The sequence below is a fragment of the Lepidochelys kempii genome, chromosome 8 (genome assembly GCF_965140265.1).
Source record: "Lepidochelys kempii isolate rLepKem1 chromosome 8, rLepKem1.hap2, whole genome shotgun sequence".
In the NCBI taxonomy this organism is placed as follows: Eukaryota; Metazoa; Chordata; order Testudines; family Cheloniidae; genus Lepidochelys; species Lepidochelys kempii.
In genome coordinates, this window is record NC_133263.1 from 7,719,963 (window position 1) to 7,743,106 (window position 23,144).

The 23,144-nt window shown below is 42.4% G+C and overlaps 1 protein-coding gene across 1 annotated transcript in view; it reads left to right on the forward strand.

Moving 5' to 3' along the window:
* Positions 1–980: 980 nt before the first annotated feature.
* Positions 981–23,144, forward strand: part of MGAT4B (alpha-1,3-mannosyl-glycoprotein 4-beta-N-acetylglucosaminyltransferase B) — a 90,455-nt gene continuing 68,291 nt past the window's right edge. Inside the window, exon 1 of the mRNA XM_073355392.1 lies at positions 981–1,256. Within this exon, the coding sequence (XP_073211493.1) occupies positions 1,160–1,256 (97 nt within the window). The 5' untranslated portion in view covers positions 981–1,159. The remainder of the gene's footprint in view (positions 1,257–23,144) is intronic.

Genomic DNA, 23,144 nt, shown 5'->3' on the forward strand with positions numbered 1-23,144 from the left:
ATATTGACATTCTGAATATACTAATAAAGATGAAGAATGAGGCACAATAAAGTGATTTAAGGCAGTAATTAAGATGCTTGCAATTTAGATTTATGGTTTGTTTACCCGCTAGCTGTGAATGTATTTGCTTTCATTGTTTTGGGTGTTTCATAATTTTCCTTTTTATATTTACATTTAAAAGTGTTAAAAGGCTATTGCAGAATGAATCTAATTTCACACAGCTATTTAAAAACCACTATTACATAAATCATCAGAAGGAAAAACAAACAGGACGGCAATTAATGAATAAGAGTTAGCAGTATTATCCAATGTTTCATTATTTAATACAAGGAATCATATTTAGAATTAATCGTAAAAGAGTGAGAGAGAAAATACCCAAAATGGGATTATTGCAGGGAAGCTCCCGGTTGCATATGGGAGAAGACGTTGTGTATTTAATATTATTCTTGTTTTAATTATTCAGACAGTGAAGTCCCCAAAGCCTGTCGCCTGCCCTCATTCATTCACCTGCCTTGCTGTGATTCGGTATCGCAACGGGCAAGGGCTTTGCCAGCCTTCTGTAGGGCAGGGTTAGAAGTTACCATCCTGCTGTTTATTGTGTCTTAGTAACACGTACACACACATCTGCGCGTGGATTTCCGTGCACACTTACACACACACACACCCCATGCACACGCTTGCCCCCGCACGCACGAGCCCAGCAGCTTGCACAAGCCCAGGGCCCCGTTGACACGGGCACGCCCGGGCACACTCACGAGCCCCTGCCTGCGCGTGCACACGTGAACACGCCGCCCCCCGCTCACGGCAAGGCGCGCGGCGCCCTTGCTCACGCACATTGCCCCTTCCCCCCAACCTCCCTTGCACGTCCGCCCGGCCGCCGCATGTGCGCGGCTCCTTTAACTCGGTGCCATCCCCGCCCCTCCCCCTCCCCGGCGGCAGCCCCCTCCCTGCTCCGGGGACCGCGAGCCGCAGCCCCATCCCGCTGGAGCCGGCGGCCCGGCCGGGCGCGGCCAGTGCATGAGGGCAGCGGGCGGCGGCGAGTCCCTCCCGCCCACCGCGGCGGCCCCCCCCTCCGCTCCTCGCCGGGGCCGGGGCCCGGGAGGCTGAGGCCGCGCAGCGCCCGGGACATGCGGCCTCCCCCGCCGCCGCGGAGGAGGAGATGAGGCTCCGCCATGGCACCTTCCTCACCCTGCTGCTCGGCTGCCTCTGCGCCCTGCTCTCGCTCTCCTGGTACGGGGCCTTCAGCGGGCACAAAGGTAAGGGGCGGCCGGAGCCCGCGGGCTGCCTCCCGGCCGGGCATCGCCAGGGACCGACCCCTCCCCGTCTCCCGGAGGGGTCCCTCCCGCGGCGCCCCTCGCCTTGCACCTCGCAGACCCTGACCCGGAGCTGAGCCCTCTCCCGGCCACTCTCTGGGCACCCAGCCTGGGGACCCTCCCCAGTCTCCTGGGGACCTGCCCCTCCAGCCCGGCACCCAAAGTCTCCCCCAACCCCTCCCACTCCTCCTCCTGAAGCAGCCAGCCCCTTGCAAGCCCCCTTCTGCAGTAAAAGGGTGGCTAAGGATCTCTTCCGTCCCCCTGACCACCTCCTCTGGAGTAAGGGCTGTCGAGTATTCCCTTCCCCCAGGGTATGCCTCCTAGATCCCTCTCCCAGGACTGGGGGTATGGGGCAGGCTGAAAGGCCAGAGGGACCTGGACACTCACTGGAGCTGCCAGCCTTCCTTTTCCCCCTCTGTGTTTAGCTGTGCCTGTCCTCTTCTTTCTGCTGCAGAATATGAAGTTCCCTCTCCGCCCTCCTCGGGGGTACCCGTGCATCCCCTGGAATACAGTGCTGTGTACATATGCACTCCAGGGTGCCTTCCTCTAGGGATTCAGCCTGAAGTTTATTCTCCGTTTGCAACCAATTCCACAGCCCAAAGTCGAGCTCTAAAGGTGCATCCCACGGGCCAGTGCTTCCCAACCAATGATAATTCAAGCTTTTTAAACTGGGTACCCTAGGTCGGTGGTTCTCAACCAGGGGTCATGGGGCTGTGAGCTGGTTTCGGGGGGGGGGGGGGGGGGGGCGTCTGCCAAGCAGGGCCAGCATTACACTTGCTGGGGCCCAGGGCCGAAAGACAAAGCCCTACCACATGGGGCTGAAGCCCGAGGCCTCGAGCCCCGCCAGCCAGTGCTGACGCTGAAGCCTGAGCAACCTAGCTTTGTGGGGCCCCTGTGGTGGGGGCCCCTGGGCAATTGCCCTGATTACTGCTCTCCAACACGGGCCCTGGGTTTTATATGCAGAAAAACAGCTGTGGCACAGGGGGGCCGTGGAGTTTTTAAATAGCATATTGGGGGGGCCTCTGAAAGAAAAAAGTTGAGAACCCCTGCTCTAGGTTCCCCTTCCTCCCCACCTTGGTGAGGAGTCTCTGATCTAGACCCTTGTTCTCCCCGACTGTGAACTTCTCATTGTTTATGTGTGCTCTGGACCTGTAAGGATAAGACGGATGTTTGGAGTCGCAAAAGCTCCTGTGTGGGGTTGGATCCCACGTGCTGAATGACAAGCAGTAGTTAATGCTTGGTACAGCCAAGTTTTTAATCTGGTAAACTGATAGCTTCCTGAACTCGCTGGGAACCCGTTATCATAGGCTGTACTTAATTCTCTCGTTCCTGAGTAGCCTTGGCTGGAGACTGGATTTTCCTTTGCCTTGCTACCTTGTCATCATCCTGGGCTGCTTTATTTCTCCTGTAGCTGAGTTCTGAGTGTGTCCCATCTGTGGGTTGGCCGGTCTGGGGATTTCTTTTTCGTTGTAGCATGTAAGTATTTTTCAGTCCTGGCTCACCCCTCGTTCAAACATCTCTGCTCCCCATCATGGCCACAATTCACTGGCTGAGGAAAGTGGATGCAGAGCTCTGTGGAGCTGATTTGATGAGAGGAGTCTTTGCAGAGTGATGTAAAGGAAGAGTCTGTTGGTCAGGATATGGATGAACAAATGAAGACATCTTTACCAAGGCGCTCTGTACTCTGTGGCAAGCGTGACCTATATTCTGTGGCAAGGCCCTTGAGTTCTACAGCACTCCAGTGCTGCAGACTGTAGATACTGCAGCAGCTGCCGAACATTTTAAAAAGGAGTTTTGTATTGAATTAAATATGAAAATGAATAATAAAACCAGTACAGTAATCCCTGTGTTATTTAATATGATATCAAATTAAATTTATTTTACACTTCCCTTAAATATTTAATTTTCAAGTGTGCTGAAATTTGCATTGAGAACATGTAACTGTATTGTTTAAATGATTGGGGGCGGGGGGGAAGCTGGAGACTTTGGAAATGGAAAAGAGACATCTGGAGCTTTTGGCATGTGAAAAGGTGCGGGAAGCAGTTTGGGATAAGCTCACTAGCTGAATGTTGGTTAAAATGATCAGCAGTGAAACAGTTAACAGCATTAGACACTTACATTGTCATCACTAGGTTTCAAAATTAACAGCGTATTCACTTTCTCTTTGAACACATATTTCAGATTGTTTTAAAATCCAGTCAGGCAATACATTGTAGATTTACAGCTCCAGTCAAATGTAGAATATTTTCTTAAGTATGAGGGCTAGAAATATAACTTAAAAAAATTAAAGTTTAGCTGATGGAGCACAATTCTGAAGAGTACACAGGGCCCTGCTTTTAAGTTAGATTCCATTTACCAGAGGCACCCCCCTCTGCCTGTGGTCACGTATATACATGTATATATGAGATTCTCCTGTGAAGCTTGGCCTTACTTTTTTCTAACAATGTAATAGCCACCTTTCCCCAGCCTGTCAGTCACAGCTTCAAAGTCCTGTTTTTTAGTTGGCTAGTGAAAAATTACTGTAGTTACTTCTCGATTGCAGCTGTCTATCTCTGGTTTGAGTTAGCTAGTGGGTACTGCACCTTCCACGCTCAGCTGGCCCTTCGTTCAGTTAGTGACTCTACTCATTTCTAAATTTTGCTCTTCTAAAAGTCCTTAAGTCTGCACTACCCATCTGTCTAATGTAATGGTTGCTCTGGTCCCTCTCATCCTCCATTTAAACAACGATTCTTTTTTATTGTTGTAAAATTGATTTTAGCTTTTTATGAGACATTATTTGGTTTTCCCGCATTACTCATCAACTAAAAGGTTCTGCTAACTATGTTTCTAGCATGGTTTAAATCCCATTATAGCGACCTCCCTACAGAGCTCCAGATAGCAAGATTGTTGAGAATGATTTTAGGGCAGAAGTGTCTATAACTGTGTCATTGGCTGAATATTACTTTTGAGATTTCCCCTCTAAAAATGCATGACCTGTTTTGTTATGTTCTTTCAGTCAAAAATGCCAAACCCTGGGGTAACTTCCCCATATGTATATGTACAGGAATGCTCTGGAAAACTGCTTTCCTGTGATGGACACAGACATTGTTCATTATTTTAAAAGAACCTCAAACACCTCACTGTATGAGCAGAATGGCAAATTAGTAACTGGAGTTTCCTGAAATGTGGCTGCCCTGTTTAAAGGAGCAGGTGTTTTCTGCAATATTTCCTCAGAAATAGAATTCTAACCTTTCATTTAAGGATGATATGCATTGTGGCATGTTAAAAGGATGCCTGCTTTTTCTCTCCTTCCCAGTCCTTGATAAGGTGCCAAACTGATCACACAAGAGACTTAAATAAAAGTACAGTGGAACCTCAGAGTTATGAACACCAGAGTTATGAACCTACCAGTCAGCCACACACCTGATTTGGAACCGGAAGTACACAATCAGGCAGCAGCAGAGACCAAACAAACAAACAAAAGCAAATACACTACAGTACTGTGTGAAACGTAAACTACTTTAAAAAAAAAAAAAGGGAAAGCAGCATTTTTCTTCTGCATAGTAAAGTTTCAAAGCTGTATTAAGTCCGTGTTCAGTTGTTGAAAGAACAACCGCAGCATTTTGTTCAGAGTTATGAACAACCTCCATTCCTGAGGTGTTCATAACTTTGAGGTTCTACTGTATCCCCATTGTATCTCAGTGCTGTTTTGGAACAACCATCTCTAGCGACCTGTTCATGCTCAAGCTATAGCTGTGATTTTGTTACTCAGTAGTGTCATGGCCACCAACTGATTACATGTAATAGGGTTCAGTGTGTGTCTATTCAGCAGCTTTCCTGCTATTGTAATGGCATTTGTGTGTCCACACTTAGCTGGGACCAGGGCCAACGATAGGGCAAAGGGGCCAGGCAGGTGCCATAGCCATCCCCTTCGAAACCCTCCACCTCAGCAGCCTGCTCAGTGCCTTGAGCTCATCACCTGGAACCCTGCCCCAGTCACCCACCCAGCACCCCGATGCACTTCACAGGCACCCCCTGCCTGGGAATGCCTGGGGTCCAGCTCCTCCTCGCTGTCTGCTTCCCAGTCGGACAGGGTGGTGCCAGGTGCCCTGCGGGTGGGAGTGGGCCTTCCCGGGGTGGAGTCATGACTCAAGCTGTTGGGGGGTGGCCAAACTTTTAAATTGTGCCTCCCCACTATCAATGTACACAGTTTGGGAGGGGGTGTTGCCTCCCCAAACTGCACTTATGGTTGTGCCAGCAGACCACCCGGGACTGTGTCACAGCCCATCTTTGGGCCACAGCCCACAGTTTGGGAACCTCTGCCGTAGTGTATAATGAAAGAAGCATTTATGGTGATCTCTTAGGGGCATCCTGTCATACTCTCCTGGAGGAGAGAATGGTCATGCAGTTTTGGACTGGGGTTGCATGCCCAATGTGTGCCCGCAACTTCTCTATGCAAGACTAAATTCTAACTTCTATATTACTTTTACTGTTATGATGAACAGAAATTACTTTCTGATCTAGTGCTTGTAGTGTTGTCTAGCACCCTCTTTTGAGGCTTTTGTGGTATTTTAGAAACTGAAAGTTTGGACATATCCACAGAGTGCTTTCACAGCAATAAGTGCCCATCTTTTACAGCGCCATGTATGGTGGGAGTCACTTCTCCTATGTGAACTTTGAAAATGTATTTTGAAAATAAAGTTAAGAAATCCATGTAGAGAATTACCATTCGCATACTGCATTAGTATTCCCACTTCTTTGCTGAATAAGGGATCTTTATTCTAACATCCCCCCCACCCCTCCAATGTTAACTAGGGCTAAATCCTAGAATAACAGAAGTGTCAGGTTGTTTGATGGGAAGAGGAATATGATTTAGGTCACTTCCTGATAGTTCCAGTAATGATCATTATTTCAGTTAATAGGTAAAGCATGGACAATGGCAGTAAGCCTTCAGATGAGGTGTATGGGGAACCAAAACTCCGCTTTAGAAGGATAGTGTAATTGAAAACCTGTTGGATGATTTTAATAGATTTTCGTCCAGCAGCTTGTTGGTCCACTTTGTTAAAGCTGGAACTCCTGCCTGTTGCTGAAGTTTCTTTCTTGAGGAGTGGCTGTAGAACATCACTTATATCGATGACGCAATTAGGAAAAATAGTGTAAAGCTGCATGGAGTATTTAATTCCTGATCCTGACTTTCAAGAGCCAGTCAAGGATCCTGTGGGGAAGAGACCTCAATACTGATGCAAAAATATTAATAAAATTATTATAAATTTTTAAAGTTGTTATAAACTTGTTTGCTGCTTTACTGAATATTAAGGTATAGGTACAAGAGTATTATACAGTAGAACACCAGAGTTATGAACTGACCAGTCAACCACACACCTCATTTGGAACCATAAGCACGCAATCATGTAGCAGAGACAAAAAAAACAAAACAAAGCAAATAACTGTACAGTATTGTTAAACGTAAACTACTTTAAAAAAAGGGAAAGTTTTTAAAAAAAGATTTGACAAGGTAAATAAGGTAAATGTTTCTGTGCTTGTTTAATTTAAATTAAGATGGTTAAAAACAGCATTTTTCTTCTGCATAGTAAAGTTTCAAAGCTGTATTAAATCAGTTGTAGTTGTAAGCTTTTGAAAGAACAACCATAATATTTTGTTCAGAGTTACGGACATTTCAGCATTATGAAGAACCTCCATTCCCAAAGTGCTCATAACTCTGAGGTTCTACTGTAGCTAGAATGTTTAGAAATATAAAATTGCACATTTAGCTTATTACATTACAAAATGTTAAAGCTAATCAAAGAAATTCCAGAAAGTTTCTGCTTCTGTCTTCCCAGGACGAGCAAACATCAAGCAGACTAACCAAGTGAACACTTTTTTAGGAAGAAATGTGATTGTGAAAGGAATGCACGGTTATGATATCCAAGCAATAAATCTAGAAGTCAAGTGGTCCTATTCCAATTTCGCCCTCCCCTTTTTTCCCAAAGGAAAACTGGAGTTTAAGCCCACACAAAGAATTCTAGAAATATCCTTATTAAAATTGACTTCTTTTGTAAACACACTGAAGTCTTTATTCTTTAAACTTGGAGAACATTTGTGGTGGGAAACATTTAACAGAACTGGTTACTTCCAACTTATGTTTCATTTAAAGGTAAAAACCTTTGTTTCTGGTGGGGAGGTTTACTTGGATTGGTTTCTTCTTGAGTCATCTCTGATTTTCTTATCTGTCTGAGGCAGCTTACCTCTAGAGATGGACAGGATGAGTTGTGAAATGCTTTCTCTCTAAGCAGAGTAGCAGGGGCCCTGAATATGGGGTGCTCATTTCAGAGTCTTTTATACCCTTCTCCTTATTTTCATTAAATTATAGGAAAACACACCTCTTTCATGCTTGTTTAGATTCAGATTGGTTGCTGTCATTCTTATAATTGGCTCCATGCCTTCGGGATCGTCCTAATGACACTTTCAGCTCCTGAATATGCAGTTTGTTTAATTAATATGCAACATTTCTTTAACTGCCTTTTGTTCTTCTTGTGGCAGGAAAGATTCAGATAACTTTGAAAGTTTGTTTCAACTCCATTTTCTGAGATATTGTTTCAAGTTTATCAGAGTTTTACAGGAGATTAAATACTGTTTTCAAAATGTCCAGACACTCCTGTTTTTCATATAAGAGGTTTTAGTTCTCAAAACTGTCTTAAAATTAAATAACTCAATGTAATTAGCCTAAGTTGTTGACTCTATGAGTATACCTGCGCTACAATGTAAACCCAGAGTTAGTAGAACTTGAGTTAGCAGTCCCTGGGTTTGTATCTACACTCATTTGCAACCCCAGGTTAGGAATTGTTGAATCCTGGGTCCCAACCTGGGGCTCCAGCACCTACACCAGGGGTAGGCAACTTATGGCACGCGTGCCAAAGGCGGGACGCGAGCTGATTTTCAGTTGCACTCACACTGCCCGAGTCCTGGTCACCGGTCCGGGGAGCTCTGCATTTTAATTTAATTTTAAATGAAGCTTCTTAAACATTTTAAAAACCTTATTTACTTCATGTACAATAATAGTTTAGTTACATATTATAGACTTATAGAAAGAGACCTTCTAAAAACTTTAAAATCTATCACTGGCACGTGAAACCGTAAATTAGAGTGAATAAATGAAGACTCGGCACACCACTTCTGAAATGTTGCCAACCCCTGACCTACACTATATTGTGCAGGCCTGAGTTCAATGCCCATATCCCAGACTTCCTATCTTCTTCCCAAAATGTGGCCACTCTGGCCTTTCATTCATGGTGCAGTGAGAGAAAACTTGACTGTCCACTAAATTTGACTGTCCAGAGGACAAAGAAAGACAGTCTATGGGATTGTGGGATACTTTTGGGTTTTGGCAGACTTCTAGAGCAAGAATGCAGTGGGTCTGCATCTACACTGCAAAACAATAGGGCTTGAACCCTGGGTCCCAGCTTGACTCAGGCTCAGACCTTCCACCCTCGTGGACTCCTGGGACCTCGGGTCCGAGCCCTGGGTTAGCACGATTTGTGTGTAGATGAAGGGGTATTAGGCTTGAGCATGAGTTCAAACCCTTGGCTTAAACTGGGAGCACCTCCAAGGTGTACTCCTCTCTGTAAATTAAGACCAAAATATATTCTTTCCCAAACTTACTGTGAATCCATTCTTGAGTATATCCTTACATAAATAAGAATGTTTACAGGTGGGCAAAAGAGCTTTGTTTAGGGCAGGTGAACCTGTTGGTTATTAATAACCACCAGCCAGTTTCTAGTTGGCAAAGTAAGCAATCTTACTATATCTTATGAAAACAGGAGAAAATATTTAAATAGGTTACTAGAAGAAGGCATTTAAGGAGTTGTTGTCTTGAGACAGGCCAATTAACCAACACTAAGAATCTTAAATCCAATTAAATCCCACTACTTCTCTGATTACCAATATTTAGCCCGTCTCCTCTCCAGGAATATATGGTCTAACCACCTGGGGACTAACAGGAAAAACTGTTAGTCTTTTAAATTATTTCAATATTCCAACAAGATTTAAAATTCTTGTAATGATTTAAGCATTTGGCACCATCTTAGTTAACGTCCTCTCACAAATCCACATGCTTAGGAGCCACCGGAGGTAAGCCTGTGCCCCAGCCCCATGTCCCAGTCCCCTGAGCCCCACCCCAAACCTGGAGCGCCTTCCTGCACCCTAAACCCCTCATCCGCAGCCCAGAGCCTGCACCCCCAGCCCAGAGCCCTGACCCCCTCCTGCACCCCAGCCCTGAGCCTCTCCCACATCCCAAACCTCTCATCCCCAGCTCCATTGGGTCACAGGCATCAATAATTTTCTTCAGCTGGATCTCCAGAAAAAAAAGTTTGAAAACCACTGATGTAGAGAGACATGTAGAAGAGATTGTAATGGAAATAGCCAGTTTATCATTTGTGTTTGGTCATTTGTGGTTAATATTTTCTTTTCCTTTAATAATAAAACAGCTGTAGTTAATAATTGCGATTATTTTGGGTGGTCTTGATCATGGTGTCCCCTAAGGCAGTGTTTCTCAATAACTGGTCCATTGAGTGGTGCCGGGCCCTGAGATTTCCCTGGTACAGTTTAGGAAGGCAGCAAGCTGGTCCCTGGTATCAAAAAGGTTGAGAAACATTGCCTGAAGGTATATAAAAGGACCCCTGTGACTAAATAGTGGAAGCCAAATCTCTGAGTTGGCAATGAGAGAAGCAGTTGGTACGAGCTGGTCTTCCATTTCTTGTTTTTCTAAGTGAAATATTTTAGTAATTTTTTAAGACCAAATTACTTGACGCCCAACAGTTTAAAAGTACCCTTTTCAACTCCTGTCCTGGTCTTTTGAGTGACTGTGTATGTGGCCCATAAGCTTAAAGCAAAGAGGATCTCTCATGAGGTTAGATGCTGATACCATTGATATTTATTACAACTTGGCCCACTGTATCACAAACATTGGAATGATTCCAAGTGTAACTTTCTAATGAGTTTGCAGTGGGGCAGGCTTAGAGACAGTGTTCGGGGGGGAAAATCGTGTTTACTTGACTAAAACTGGATTTATAAGCCACACTTGTATGGTTTTGAAGTGCTTGCTTGGTTGGTGATTATGAAGAATAAGGCTCAGTAAGTGCAGCTTCAATCCTTAAAGAAAATGACAGTCTGTAACAAAATCTCTGTATAAATATGCAAGCCAGTCTCTTTTCTACAGGCAGGAGGATCAGAGCTTGCTGTACTTCTAAATAAGGGGGTGTATTTTTATTCCAATATGCAGGACTTTCCTCATTTCCCATATGTGTTTCCAAAACTGTATGCTGATTTCCTTTCATGTAAATTGTGAATGCTCTTCTGAGGCTTTGTCTATGCTGGGGATTTGCTCCAATTACAGCTGTTGTTGGACAGTCACAGGTGTAGTTGCACCAGTGCAACCCCCAATGTAGACAGGGTAAATTAAGACTCATACGGGTGTAGCTTTATCCCACTTGAAACTGGTGTAGACAAAGTCTAAGAGTTCACCAACGTATGGTTCCACAGAACAACAATGGCAACACAAAAGCCTGGTTCTAAAGTCCCAGAGAAGGGGCCAATTCTACTAAGGGGCCAATTCCTTCCTGGAGACTGCAGAATGTAGAAGGATATCATTCAAATGCCTGACAAACGAGCTGTGCGTGAGCAGATCTGACAACCGTCTCTTGCTCAGTATGTTGTTTATCATAACTCGTGTGATCGATGGCTTGAATGCAGCAGGATTTACAAATTATTTTGCATACAATTTGATGAGATTTAGCCTCGTACTGACAAATTGCAGTCTGGGAAGACCTGAAGAAGAACTTTTTGTAAGCTCGTCTCTCCCACCAACAGAAGTTGGTCCAGTAAAAATATTATCTCAGCCACCTTGTCTCTCTAATATCCTGGGACAATATGGATACAACAAAACTACGTATAACATTGTGGCATTCACACACACTTATCAGAACAGATCCCTCTCTGTACTTCTCTAACTTGTGTTTTGTTTTGTTTTCAAATTGGACGTTCTTGTTTGTACTTCATTTATACCTTTTTGTATGAATTATAGGTACAGCTATTACTCCTGTAGTGATATTTGGATGAACTTGAGAATTTTGGGGGCAAGGAAGGATGGTCCAATGATTTAGGGTACCTGTATTGAATTCCCTGCTCTGTCACAGATTTTCTGTGTGACTTTGGATAAGTTACTTAGGATCTCTGTGCCTCAGTTTCCTATCTGTAAAAGGGAAAATAACACTGTCCTATCTCACAGGGATATTGTGAGGATAAATACATTAAATATTCAGGCACTCAGATTCTGTGATGATAGGGGCCAGAAATGTATCTAAGATGGAAAGGTCATAACATACAGAAAGAAGGTGATAAACTGACCCAGATATATTTAGTATTTTCCCTGTACTTGTATACTATGAGCAGGCCAATTTCTCATTCATTTGATTCAACTGGATTCATTTAAAAGAAAACATTGATTTATGCTTATATCCTGAACACACATTGATTATTTACTTGGTTTCAGCTAGCAAACAATGGATTTGTTTACATTAAAGTAACGCTGCCAGTCATCTGTAGAAGGCTTTGAAGTCTGCAGAACAGTGAACAAACTGCTTTAGTAATAAAACCTGGTAAATGACTGTTCTATCCCAAAATGTAACTACTAGTGGGCAGAGTGGATGAAAATTGATTAAAAAAAAAAAAAGCAAAGAAATTGGATTGTTAATTTAAATTAGATTTTTTAATTTTATTTAAATGATTGGGTTTTTTTTCTTTTTAAAGATCTATTTAAAATGAAATCTGAATTTAATACAAAATATGTTAAGGCCTAAATTTATTATAATCTCTTAAAACATTTAAACAAAAAATAAATGTGGTGAATCCATGAGCCTCTATCAAAAACTTTGCATTAAAGGCTGCTGTTTTATATAAAGAAAGATGTTTTTCTCCTGATTCTAACTTTTGAGGTCACAGCTTTATGAATATGGCACAACAGTCTCCCCAAGTAACTTCAGAGACTCTCATTTCAAGAGAATTAGGTGAGTAGGAACTTAAGCTCCAGTCACTTTCACTTAGGCATATTTAAACATCATCAGTTTAGTTCACTGACTACAGTTAATCCCTCTGTTTTATAAATCATTTTATTGTAAACATGAAACATATTTGATAAACTTATCTTATGTATCTAAAATATTTGGTTGGTTTGTTTAATAAAATATATTTTATATGCACGTCTGTGTGTTTGTTTAATTAAATTCCAGTTACCATCCTAACACAAATCATAAGCAAAAAGTTATCTAGTAAATAAGCAATATCTCATTTACCATTTTCTAACATACTAAAAAGCTACAATTAGTAAGAATTTGAAAGTATTACAATATATAATTGCTTACACTGTGACTATATACATTTGTTTATCTTCCTACGTAGCAAAAAGATGTACCAAATCTAGTATAAAGGTTCTCATTAGTTGTAAATCAGCATGTTTTGGATATTAAGCAGTGAAAATACACCTCTTTAAAAGATAACTGAAGTATAAATGGAAAGTTGATTAAAATGGGTGATTTAAATCGAGGCTTTCCATGTGGTGATTTAAATCACCTTGATTTAAACAAATCTACCCTGTCAGTACATTACTGCAGGTAGACTTTTGATCGTCCATTGAATTTACCACAGTTCATTATAAAGTGACTTTTTAAACCTTTGCACCAATTCTCTTTATAGTAAAACCTTCAGTTAATCTAATTACTTAGGTAAGGAAAATATGGCAAATACCAATTCTGTGGTATAACTTAGTATTTGTATTACAGTAGTGCTTGGGGGGCTTCTTGGGGGCCTTGAAGTGCAGTGCTTCTGTGTAGACACTCACTACAGCGACGGGGGGGGGGCGGGATTCATCTGTCGGCATCGTTAATCCACCTCCCTGAGAGGCAGTAGCTAGGTTGATAGAGGAATTCTTCCATCAACCTGTCTACACCAGGAGTTAGGTTAGCTTAACTATATCACTCAGGGGGTGCGGATTTGTCACATAACTTTTGAGTGTAAACCTGGCCTAAGATAAGATGCAGTAGGTGGTGTAATAAGCAATGAGAAGGAACATGGGAGTGGGGAGGATGAGGGAAAGGATAAGTAATGTAAAGCTTTTTATAAGATTACCCAGTTCCTCTTTTTCTGCAGTATTTTTTCAGCTGTAGAAAAATCAGTGCTGTGTAGAAGAATTAATTTCAAGCTGAAATCTGTAGAAGTTGGAGACTTTGAAATTGCAGAGGGGTTTCTGCACAGATGTTTTGCCTTGGCTTTGGTATGAAATGAGTTCCAAGATACCGTAAATCTGTGTGGTGACATAAAATTCCCTGGAGACACTTCTTGTTAAAAGTTAAAAATCTTTATAATCCTCTTTTGCAAAGTGAAAGTGTGGTTGAGCCGTTCTGGAGCATTAGTGAACTAAGGTAGAAATGGGCTAGAAAAGTATGAACGCTTTTGAAGCGGAAAGCAGATACATGTGGTTAGGGGTTTTTTGGTTTTGTTTTCTTTTTTTAAAGATGTGAGAGAAGAAAATAGAATTTTTTATATACTCTGTCTTCCCCCTTCTCTTCCTGCGAACAGACAATGTTTTGAAAGGCTGCTTCTTCTACCACCTTCATTGCATATTGTGTAAAGTGTACACCTGATACTGGGAAGGAGGAGAGAGCTAATTACAGGGTTGGTGTCTCCCCCCCACCACCTTACACCCACACTCTGCAGTTTCCATCACAGAAGAGACTGCTCAGAGAGGGAAGGAAGAATGGTATAAGTGTGAAGACACATCTCATTACAAGTTGTGGATTTCTATTGTAGATGGATGGGTAGCTAATAATTCCTGCTGTGGAGGTGTGTGCAGCATAATGCCATGAAGGAGACCAGGGCTCAAGGAAGTGTGGTGAATTTTCCCCTTTAGAAGCTGGCGTTGGTGGATCACAAAGATGATTTTAATTTGATGGGGGGTGGGACAGAAGATCTGTTTATAGTGGCCCCTCATATCTAGCGAACTTCTGGATCTCCATAGGCATGGACATTGGGAACCATTTGCCAAAGTGTTACTACACAGATGGCTTTTAGAAGAAAATATGTTGTAAGTATAAGTGATCACAAACCACATCCTCAACCCAGTAATGAAGTCATCAATACAAAGTTTTGGAAATTGAATGCAACCTCCCACTTTCCTTCTTTTTCCAAATCAACACCGTATCCTCCAGCCTTATTGATTTAGAAGTAAAAGGAAACTGTGTGTGTGGGTATTTTCTCTTCCATGGAGAGTGAATATGGTAAGAAAATGCACCACTTTTTACACACTAAGATGAGAGATTCTAGCTCTGAATCTTAGAGGTTACAATGCAGACAAAAGGACTGGAACTGGAAAGTTATTTTTGGAATGAGAATGGGGAAGAAAATCATTATGTATATCAAACGCCAGGGTGGCAGAACTACCACATGAAGAAAAACATAACCTGTTTATACACTTCTTTCCATTACAGGAAAACAAGTGAAGTTAAATATTGGGCAGCAGCCTAAACAGTTGCATTGCAAACATGTTGAGCATTCTTTTGTTTTAAAATTTTAATCCTTAAGTAGTAACTGGCCAAATATTTATTCACCATTGATGTTGTTTCTGGTGAGGTAAATGTGAGAGTCGGTTAGCATGTTTTAAATTCAAGGGTAAACAAATTCTGGGGAATTCTAGAAAGCTCATTTCTGAGTTTGGTGTCTGAGCAGACACCAAAATATTGGAGCAGGAAGCTTTATTACAGGTGTAGCATCAAAAACAGCTGCTTACCTCTTTGAGTTCCATTTGCAGTCGAGTGCAAGCTTCTTTGATCGTATCCCTTGGTGACATGCTACGTATGTGGAGGTATTGGAAAACCAAAGTTTTAATGTTTTTTAAGCTGCTATTATTTGTTAAGGTCACTTAGTTTTGGATTTCACTTTTTAACAAATAGAAGTCCACTAGGTCAGCTAGGCTTGGTGAGGGGCAATAAGGTTGCCACATAGGCAGAAGTTACTGATCAGATTAAAAGATTAAAAGGAAACTGTTAAAATAAACAGAGAGATCTTTACAGCTGGGGCTGGAAAGTTAGCTGTGTTGTTAAAGAGACAAGGGTGCCCAGAGGTTACCAAACACAACTCCTAAATTTAAAACCCCCCAAAACTATGTATTATAGATTCCTGTTCCAATTTCTTTTTTTAATAGAGGCAAATGCAATTTATTTTCTGCCTCATTGTAGTTTTTGTATTTGACAAGGAACATTTTCTTTTTTTAAAAAAAGGTCAGTTTGATTTGTTTTTAAACTACCATTAAAAGACAACTTGTATCCGGCCTCAGACTTGAAGCGAGAATGTCCATAGAAAAAAAATCTACTTATGCAGTCATTTTCTGTTAGCTTTATTATATCACTACTTCTCCTGCTTCCTCCTGCAGTTGAGTCTTGTGCTTGTGACATCAGTGCGTTGCTATAGAAATGATTGTGCTGTCACAAAGACAGCATTGTGACTTCATAGTAGGATCAAATAAAATGGGATTGTTGTGGTATCAGCTAATGCCTTGTTGTGCTAGGCACTGTACAAATATAAAAAGACTGTCAAGGCTCTGAAGAGGAGAACATACTTAAATAGAAGTAAAATAACTTAAAGTGGGCAAAATTAGCAAAAAAAAAATCATATGAATAGATTTGTGCTTTAATTCTAATATATGATACCTTCTCCAGACTCTTCACTTAATTTTTTTGTTTTTATTTCATTTTGCTGAACTGCATAATCAAACCTGGTCATTGCTCTCGGGCCCTGTCCATCGTATTAGCAACAACAGTGGTTAATCATTACTGTTCTGCTGCCGAGTCCTACCATGGTTCCTTGACCATGAGGAACGGGGACGGTATGGCCAGCATGATTTCAGCTACCCAGTAGACAGAGCAGAAGATAAGTTAGCTGCATTTCTTAAATTTGTTCTCAAAGACCTTATGAATCACCAGTCAAAACATTGCCTTAAAAAATTAGTGTTCTAGAGGTCTCTGTAATGCTAAGAGCTTTCCAGAACTAGGGTCTGACCTGGAGATTTATACTGGGACAGTCTGACACCCAGTATTTGTAGGTGGACAATGGAGCTTGAGGGATGGGTTAAAAGGTTTGGAATACGGGTACTCAGCTGGACCACTGAACAGCCTTCTGTCCAGCTGAGTACCGTATTCCATGATACAGCAGTTTTCATAAAAACATCTTCACAATACTAACCAGAATGCATAAGTTGTATAGACACATTCCCCGAATTATTACACCTTTGTACTGTATAAATTGTTGCACTCCTTGATATATTTGCTATGAGGGCTAATGACACCAGGGAATTTGCACAACCTGTAAATGCTTTTGTATGTGTTCAAAGAAGCAATAGCAGCAATGTGAGATACCTTGCTTGAAATAGGCAGGTTAATAATAGCCTAGCACTGGGGTGGGCAAACTATGGCCCATGGGCCGCATCCGGCCCATCAGACCTTTTAACCCATCCCTCAATCTCCATTGCCCCACTCCAGTGCTCCCGCTCCAGCCCGGGAGGGGGGTCGGGGCTTGCCCTGCTCCTGCTGCCCGGCGCTCCTGCATTACGGGCGTGAGGACACGCATGTTACTCCAGCTGCACCATCCTCATGTGCCATCAGAGCCTGGAATGTGCAAGCCCAGCTGCTTGCTGCTTCTTGGCTTAGGTGACTTTCCTAGCACCCAGAGGTGACTCAATTGTGGGCTGTTGGGACCTACATGGGAGGAGATTTCTGAGAGCACGGGGCTCGTGAATCTCAAAGAGTTCCAATGACTGGAAGCTGACGCTCGACAAATCCAGGCTAACGTACAATTTGTGTTCAGATAGGAGCAAAATTGTGTGGTAAAATCAACAAACAGCCCAGTAGTGTCATTTTCTAACAGCGTGTTGTTCAACAGAATTATTTTAATAGTGTTGCTTTTGAAACAAACTTGTGTTGTCCCTGTTTGAACGTGAATTGTTAACTTCATGAGCATTTGTGGCCTGCCATACAATTTCCATACCCAGATGTGGCCCTTAGGCCAAACAGTTTGCCCTCCCCTGGCTTAGCTCATACATAGCGCTGTACCGATATCAGCTCATCCTCTCAGTACCCATGTGTGTGGCTTGGAAAATTTTCCTGACTCATCCTAAAGAGAATGAAACCGACCAGTACTACAATCCCCTGGTCCCCAAAAGCTACACTCCCTGCAGTTTTAAGAAATAAAGCAGTTGTACAATGTATTTAATGTAATATTTGTCATTTGACTTTCTATTACATTTTTAAAGATTTATTACATACTACTAATACCAGAAGACACATTTCTTTAAGATCTTATTCCGTATTTGTCATATGTATTTGCTGAGCAGTATTTGACTCTCTCATAGAGCTGCTTGAATACCACGTACAAAAATACTTGTCAAACTACTCCACTAATATACTGATGAAATCCTGAACAGTATTTTTGCAAGTGTCTGTGTGACTGTTCCTGCTTACTTGAACTTCCTTGCTTTCATTTGATCTCCATCCCTTTCCTGTCTCAACACTACTCATTTTCCTGCCACAGATCATAATGTATCTTTTCCGGAGCGGTCTTTGGTGTCTGTTTCCTCTTTCCTTTTCTCTCCCTCCATCCTTGTACCCCTCCCACCCCCTGCCATCTCCTTCCCTCTGTTTCTCTTTTTGTCCCACTTCTGCTCCACAAAATCAATCTGTTTTGGTGAATTTATTACAATAATCTTTCCTGAGCTCTCAATCCCACCCACTCTCATCTGCTCACCTACTTTGGGAAACTTTACCAGACACTTAATAGCCAAGTAACCCTGGTAGCCCATAAGTCATACCAAAAATGGTGCGAGGATGGAACACTGCCCAGGAGTGACACTAATCCCTGCCTTTGTTTCTGGGAAAGGGGAGGGCGTTAGCATTGCTCAGACTGTTTACAAGAGCTCCGTCTTCTGTATCCTCTTCCAGCTAATAAGTCTGTGATGAATTTGAAGCCTAGATTCCACTCAGGGTACATCAACGCTTCAGCTGGAGCTGTAATTTCCAGCTCAGGTAGATGTATGCTTGCTAGCTTTGACGGAGCTAGTGTGCTAAAAATAGCAGTGTAGCCATGGTGGGGCAGGTGGCAGCACGAGCTAGCTGTCCGAGTACAGTTCGGGGCGAGACCCTAGATAAGCACTTGGACAGCTGGCCCATGCCACTGCCCATGCTGTTACACCTTCACTGCTATTTTGTAGCACGCTCACTTGATCAAAGCTAGCACGTGTACCTCTACCCGAGCTGGAAATTACACATCCAGCTGCAGTGGCTATGTACTCCTAGGCTCCTCCAGCAACGGGCACAGTTTTCCCCCCATGATTCTTCAGCAGCCAGGAAGGACGTGAGGGTTCCCAAGTGCAGGCTGGTAACATGTGTACAACGCTCTCAGTGCTTAGTGAGTGAAAGTAGGTAAGATCCAGGCAAAGACGGCACTGGTCCCCTTAAAATATTTCCCTCTGTCCCCATGGAAGCAGAAGACTCTTCAGGAACAAGTGTGACTTATCTGCAAAATAAGAAGAAACATCTTCCCAATGGGGGGAACTCGATTTGGGCACCAACCATAGCCAGTCCTTGCTGCCTGTGTTGTGTGCCAGCCCCAAAACAAAGCTGCTGATTTAAGTCTCTGCAGATGCTGCAGGGGCAGTCAATTAAGCATTTCTGTGCCTCCTGGAGAACTGTGGTCCAAGACTTTGTCTCAGTCAGCTTTGCTCCGAGATTGCTACCCCCAGCACTTCAGCAGTCTTCCTTCATGTTTCAGTTGTCATAGGCCATCCATAAATTAAGATGATCTTTTGAGGCTGAAGCCAGGAAAGTGGGGGTGGAGCATGCATGGGCAGGGATGCGGGCATCTTATCAATGGCTGAGTACAAGGAGCATTCTGAAATTCCACCAAACTGTTGATAAAGAGGCTGCTGGCAGGGCAGCATTCTCTCTCAGATCCCTCTGGAAACATTCAGTGTCCATCAGTGTCCTAGGGCAGTCTAATAAAACAGGACAATTGCTCCAACTGATGAGTGCTCCTCACCCTTAAACTGAAGGAGGCAACAGCTCGTTTGTGGCATGAATATACATTGTCCAATCTCTGACTCCAGTCCCAACCCAAATGCTAAAACAGGAGCGAAGCTAACTGTAGACATGTAGCTATAAACCTCTTGGGATAGCCCTTGTGGTCTCTGTGAAATCCTGAATCCAGTTGACTCATCCTCTTTATGGGTGTTTAAGTCACTGTGTAGTATCAGCTATGCACCTTCAACACCGCAGTGGTGAGGAACATCAACAGCTGACGCAGGGACTATTCAGTACTGTGGAATGGTTGATGCGCCAAAACCAGTCCAACTGCCTGTATGCACTTTTTGTCTCACATTTAGAATGTAATTTTCTCATGTCTGGGATTGTCTTTGCATAGGGCCCAGCAAAACGGAGCCCTTCTGCAATACAAATAAATAACTTAACTCCATCAAGGGATTCTCATCAGAGATGGACACACCTGATCAATAGTGGAGTAGGACTTTAGTAGCTCTCATCCTGTTTAACCAAGTATCTGCACTTAATGTTGCTTCAGTGCACAGATGGCTAGTTACATCTGATGTTGAATACGTTAATAACTTTGAACAAACCTCTGCAGCAGCTCATCTGATTGAGTCTGCCTTTGTGAGAAAGCTCTGATGTCAGTGGAGAACAGGGGGTCTTTATGGACATGATGAAGCTGGGGCAGGGAGTGTGGGGTGCTGGCACAGCATCCGAGCTTATAGAATGACAGGAGTAGGGTTTCCCATAACTTAACGATTATGGTTGAGGTAAATAGTGGGGGCGAGGGAATAGCACTTCCAGCAAATGACAGGAGAAGTTATTTGGTGCTAATGGCAGATACGTTTGCAGATATCTGGAAACAGGATTAACAGAGTAAAGTAAAATATCTATTTAGAAAAAAATTTGGAAGTGCAAACTTCTTGGTTTGTATCTTTAAAATCTTTTCTGCTTTATTGTTCCAGTAAACTTGCATGAAGTAGTCATTCTGGCTGAGTGTGATAATAGGCAAAAGCTGATGAGGGTTGAGTGTGTTGTATAGGGAGGGAACATAACAAGAATATGGACTTTGGGTTTGCTGCTTATAGGCCAGTTTGTGTATCACGAATATCTGGTTCTGCCCTGCCTGCTGTCTTATTAGATTCATTTATTACTTTTGAAAGTACCTCTCCAGTGATTTGCTAAAATATCTAGTCACTATAAGTGTTTAGATTATTTGGCTTGTGCATGGCAAGCATTAACTATCTTTGTTTAATCACAAAATAAACACATCTCTTTACTTTGGCTATTGATAAGGTCACCTATGGACTTGGTAATTATTTGCTAATTTTGAAAATAATGATTTAAGAGATCAAGTTCCACTTATTTTACAAGTATCTTGGTGTGTGTTCCTGAGAGAATGGAAGCTGTACTGCATCTGTTGGAACTAGTTACTTGTGAATATTTGGCATCTTAAAAAGCACTGATGTCTTGAGAGAATAACAACCATTTCTGGTATCTTCATCTTAAAAACGAAACACATTATTGTAGACAGATAACAAGCCCTGCAGCCACAATTACACAACCTATTTTCTAACATTTTTATCAGTAGGAATGGCTAGATTCTATACAACCAAAATAAGAGGGGGACTAAAATGCTGCTAAATCGGTGGTGGTGTTTGTTTTTTTTAATGTTCCACCTTCTGTCCTTTGAAGAATTGTTTGCTGGTTTAGACTCATGGGGTAAATCTGTGACATGGACTGCAGATGTGTGGTGGTTATGAAGCAGCAGAGCATCTTTATTTGGAGGGGAAGGGATGAGAAATCTTCTGCAATATTTGTATGTTCTCAAAGAAGTGTGTTAGAGTAGTGGCATATCTTGCTTTGGGGGAAGCTGAGAAATGGAAAATCCTTCACTGGAAGGTAGGAGAAATGGCACCTGCTATCACTGTATCTCCTGTCTTTATAACTTAGTGTAAATACAGCTATGTAAGACCGCTCTCCCATGGAAACAGTTGCACAGCTTTAAAGCATATCTGTTAAGGACTTACACTTAACTCCAGCCTCCACAGAGCACCGGAAACTGTTCTTCCATCCTTCTATCCAGTCCCAAAGAGAAACTGTGGGATTCTTGGGATGCCTGCAGAGTTCTCAGAGTGTATATTCACCACCCAGCTCAGGTCAGACGGAAAATGCTTCAGTTGTGCTTTATCCAGAGTCAAAGGGAAAGAAGGGTTTGAAATCCTCCGTTTCCACGTGGCTCAGAGATGTTGTCTGGCACAAGTCAAAAAGCCTAACTCCATCTTCCAGTATCACAGCTCACTCCCTCAAAGCCGTGGCAGCCTAACGGGCAGAAAGATTATACGTCTTATACAAGAAAATCAGTAAAGCAGACATCTGATCATACCACCTTCAAAATTCTACAAACTGAACATCCAATCGTCCTCTGATGCTGCCTTCAGCAGATGGATGCTCCTCACTGTAGCATCTTAATAATTATTAGGAAAGGGTTATCCCTTTTTGTATCTCTACATAATATCTGTGTGTAGTTCTCCCCCTGAATGGATACTGCTATAAAAATCTGAGTGTCATGGATCTGTGGACCTCATTACAAATAAGAATAGGAAAATTTGTTCATGACTCACCTGAAAATTTCCTTTCTTGGGGTAAGGAGGGTCACAGATTCAACCCATTCTGAATACATTGTTAATTGGGAAAATATATTTAATCATTAATAGGCTCTTGATGTTTGTTGTTCATTGCATTCTTGCTCTTTAGAAGGATTGTTCTATTTAGTCTTAATGTTTAATTTTCCTTACCGATATAGAGTGATTAGTTTTTCATAGGCTATGGAAGGGTCTCAAGTGGCGGTTTCTTGGAGGTAAAGCCACACCTTCCCTGCCTCTGACAGGTTTGGTCTGCCTCCAAGGCTGCATAGAGCCGAGTACTCAGTGTCATGGATCTGTGGACCTCATTACTCCAAGAAAAGAAATTTTTCAGGTAAGACGTGGATAAATTTTCCTACGCTTAGCATAATTACAGACATTACTTAGTAGTTATAAAACTACACATTCAGTGCATGCCTAAATGACTTCCAGTCGCAGTGAATTCCACGGGGTGCATAAAGTGATTCTTTTAGTTGATTCTAAATGTTACTGTCCTTCAATTTCATTGGGTCTCCTTGTTCTTTTGTTATGGGATAGCAGTAAAAAGGAGGCATTGATGAGATTTTTACCATATTATTCATAATTTTGATTATCCAATCAGATCCCATCGGTGAAATAGGCCGTTGAATCTACTCCTCTAGGCTCACGTAGGGACGTGATATGGATGGCACATCATCTAATTTTGCGGAGGGGGGAAGTAAGGAGGGGTGGAAGGTCAGCGTCTAGGTTGGTGATACTTTATTTTCAGATTCCATTCAGCACTTTGGTTTGCCAGGTGGTAAAGGAATCTCAGAAAAGAGGGCACTGCAGCTAGTCCTGGAAAGTGTGTAATCTTTTCTTGTTACCAGAGTATAAAGATAATTCCAATTGGGATTGAAACACCAGAGAGCAAATAATAGTTGAGGAATCCTCTTATAGTATTCCAGGGCATGGATGAAACCCACTAATGGGATAAAGAGGGATCCAAATAATTATCTCAGCTGCATTAACTTGTAGCCTTCTAGTAGGTTGCTCTTGCTTTGACACAACTGTCATGTATATAGAAAGCTAAAGCTGCCAAGATATTTTCAGGA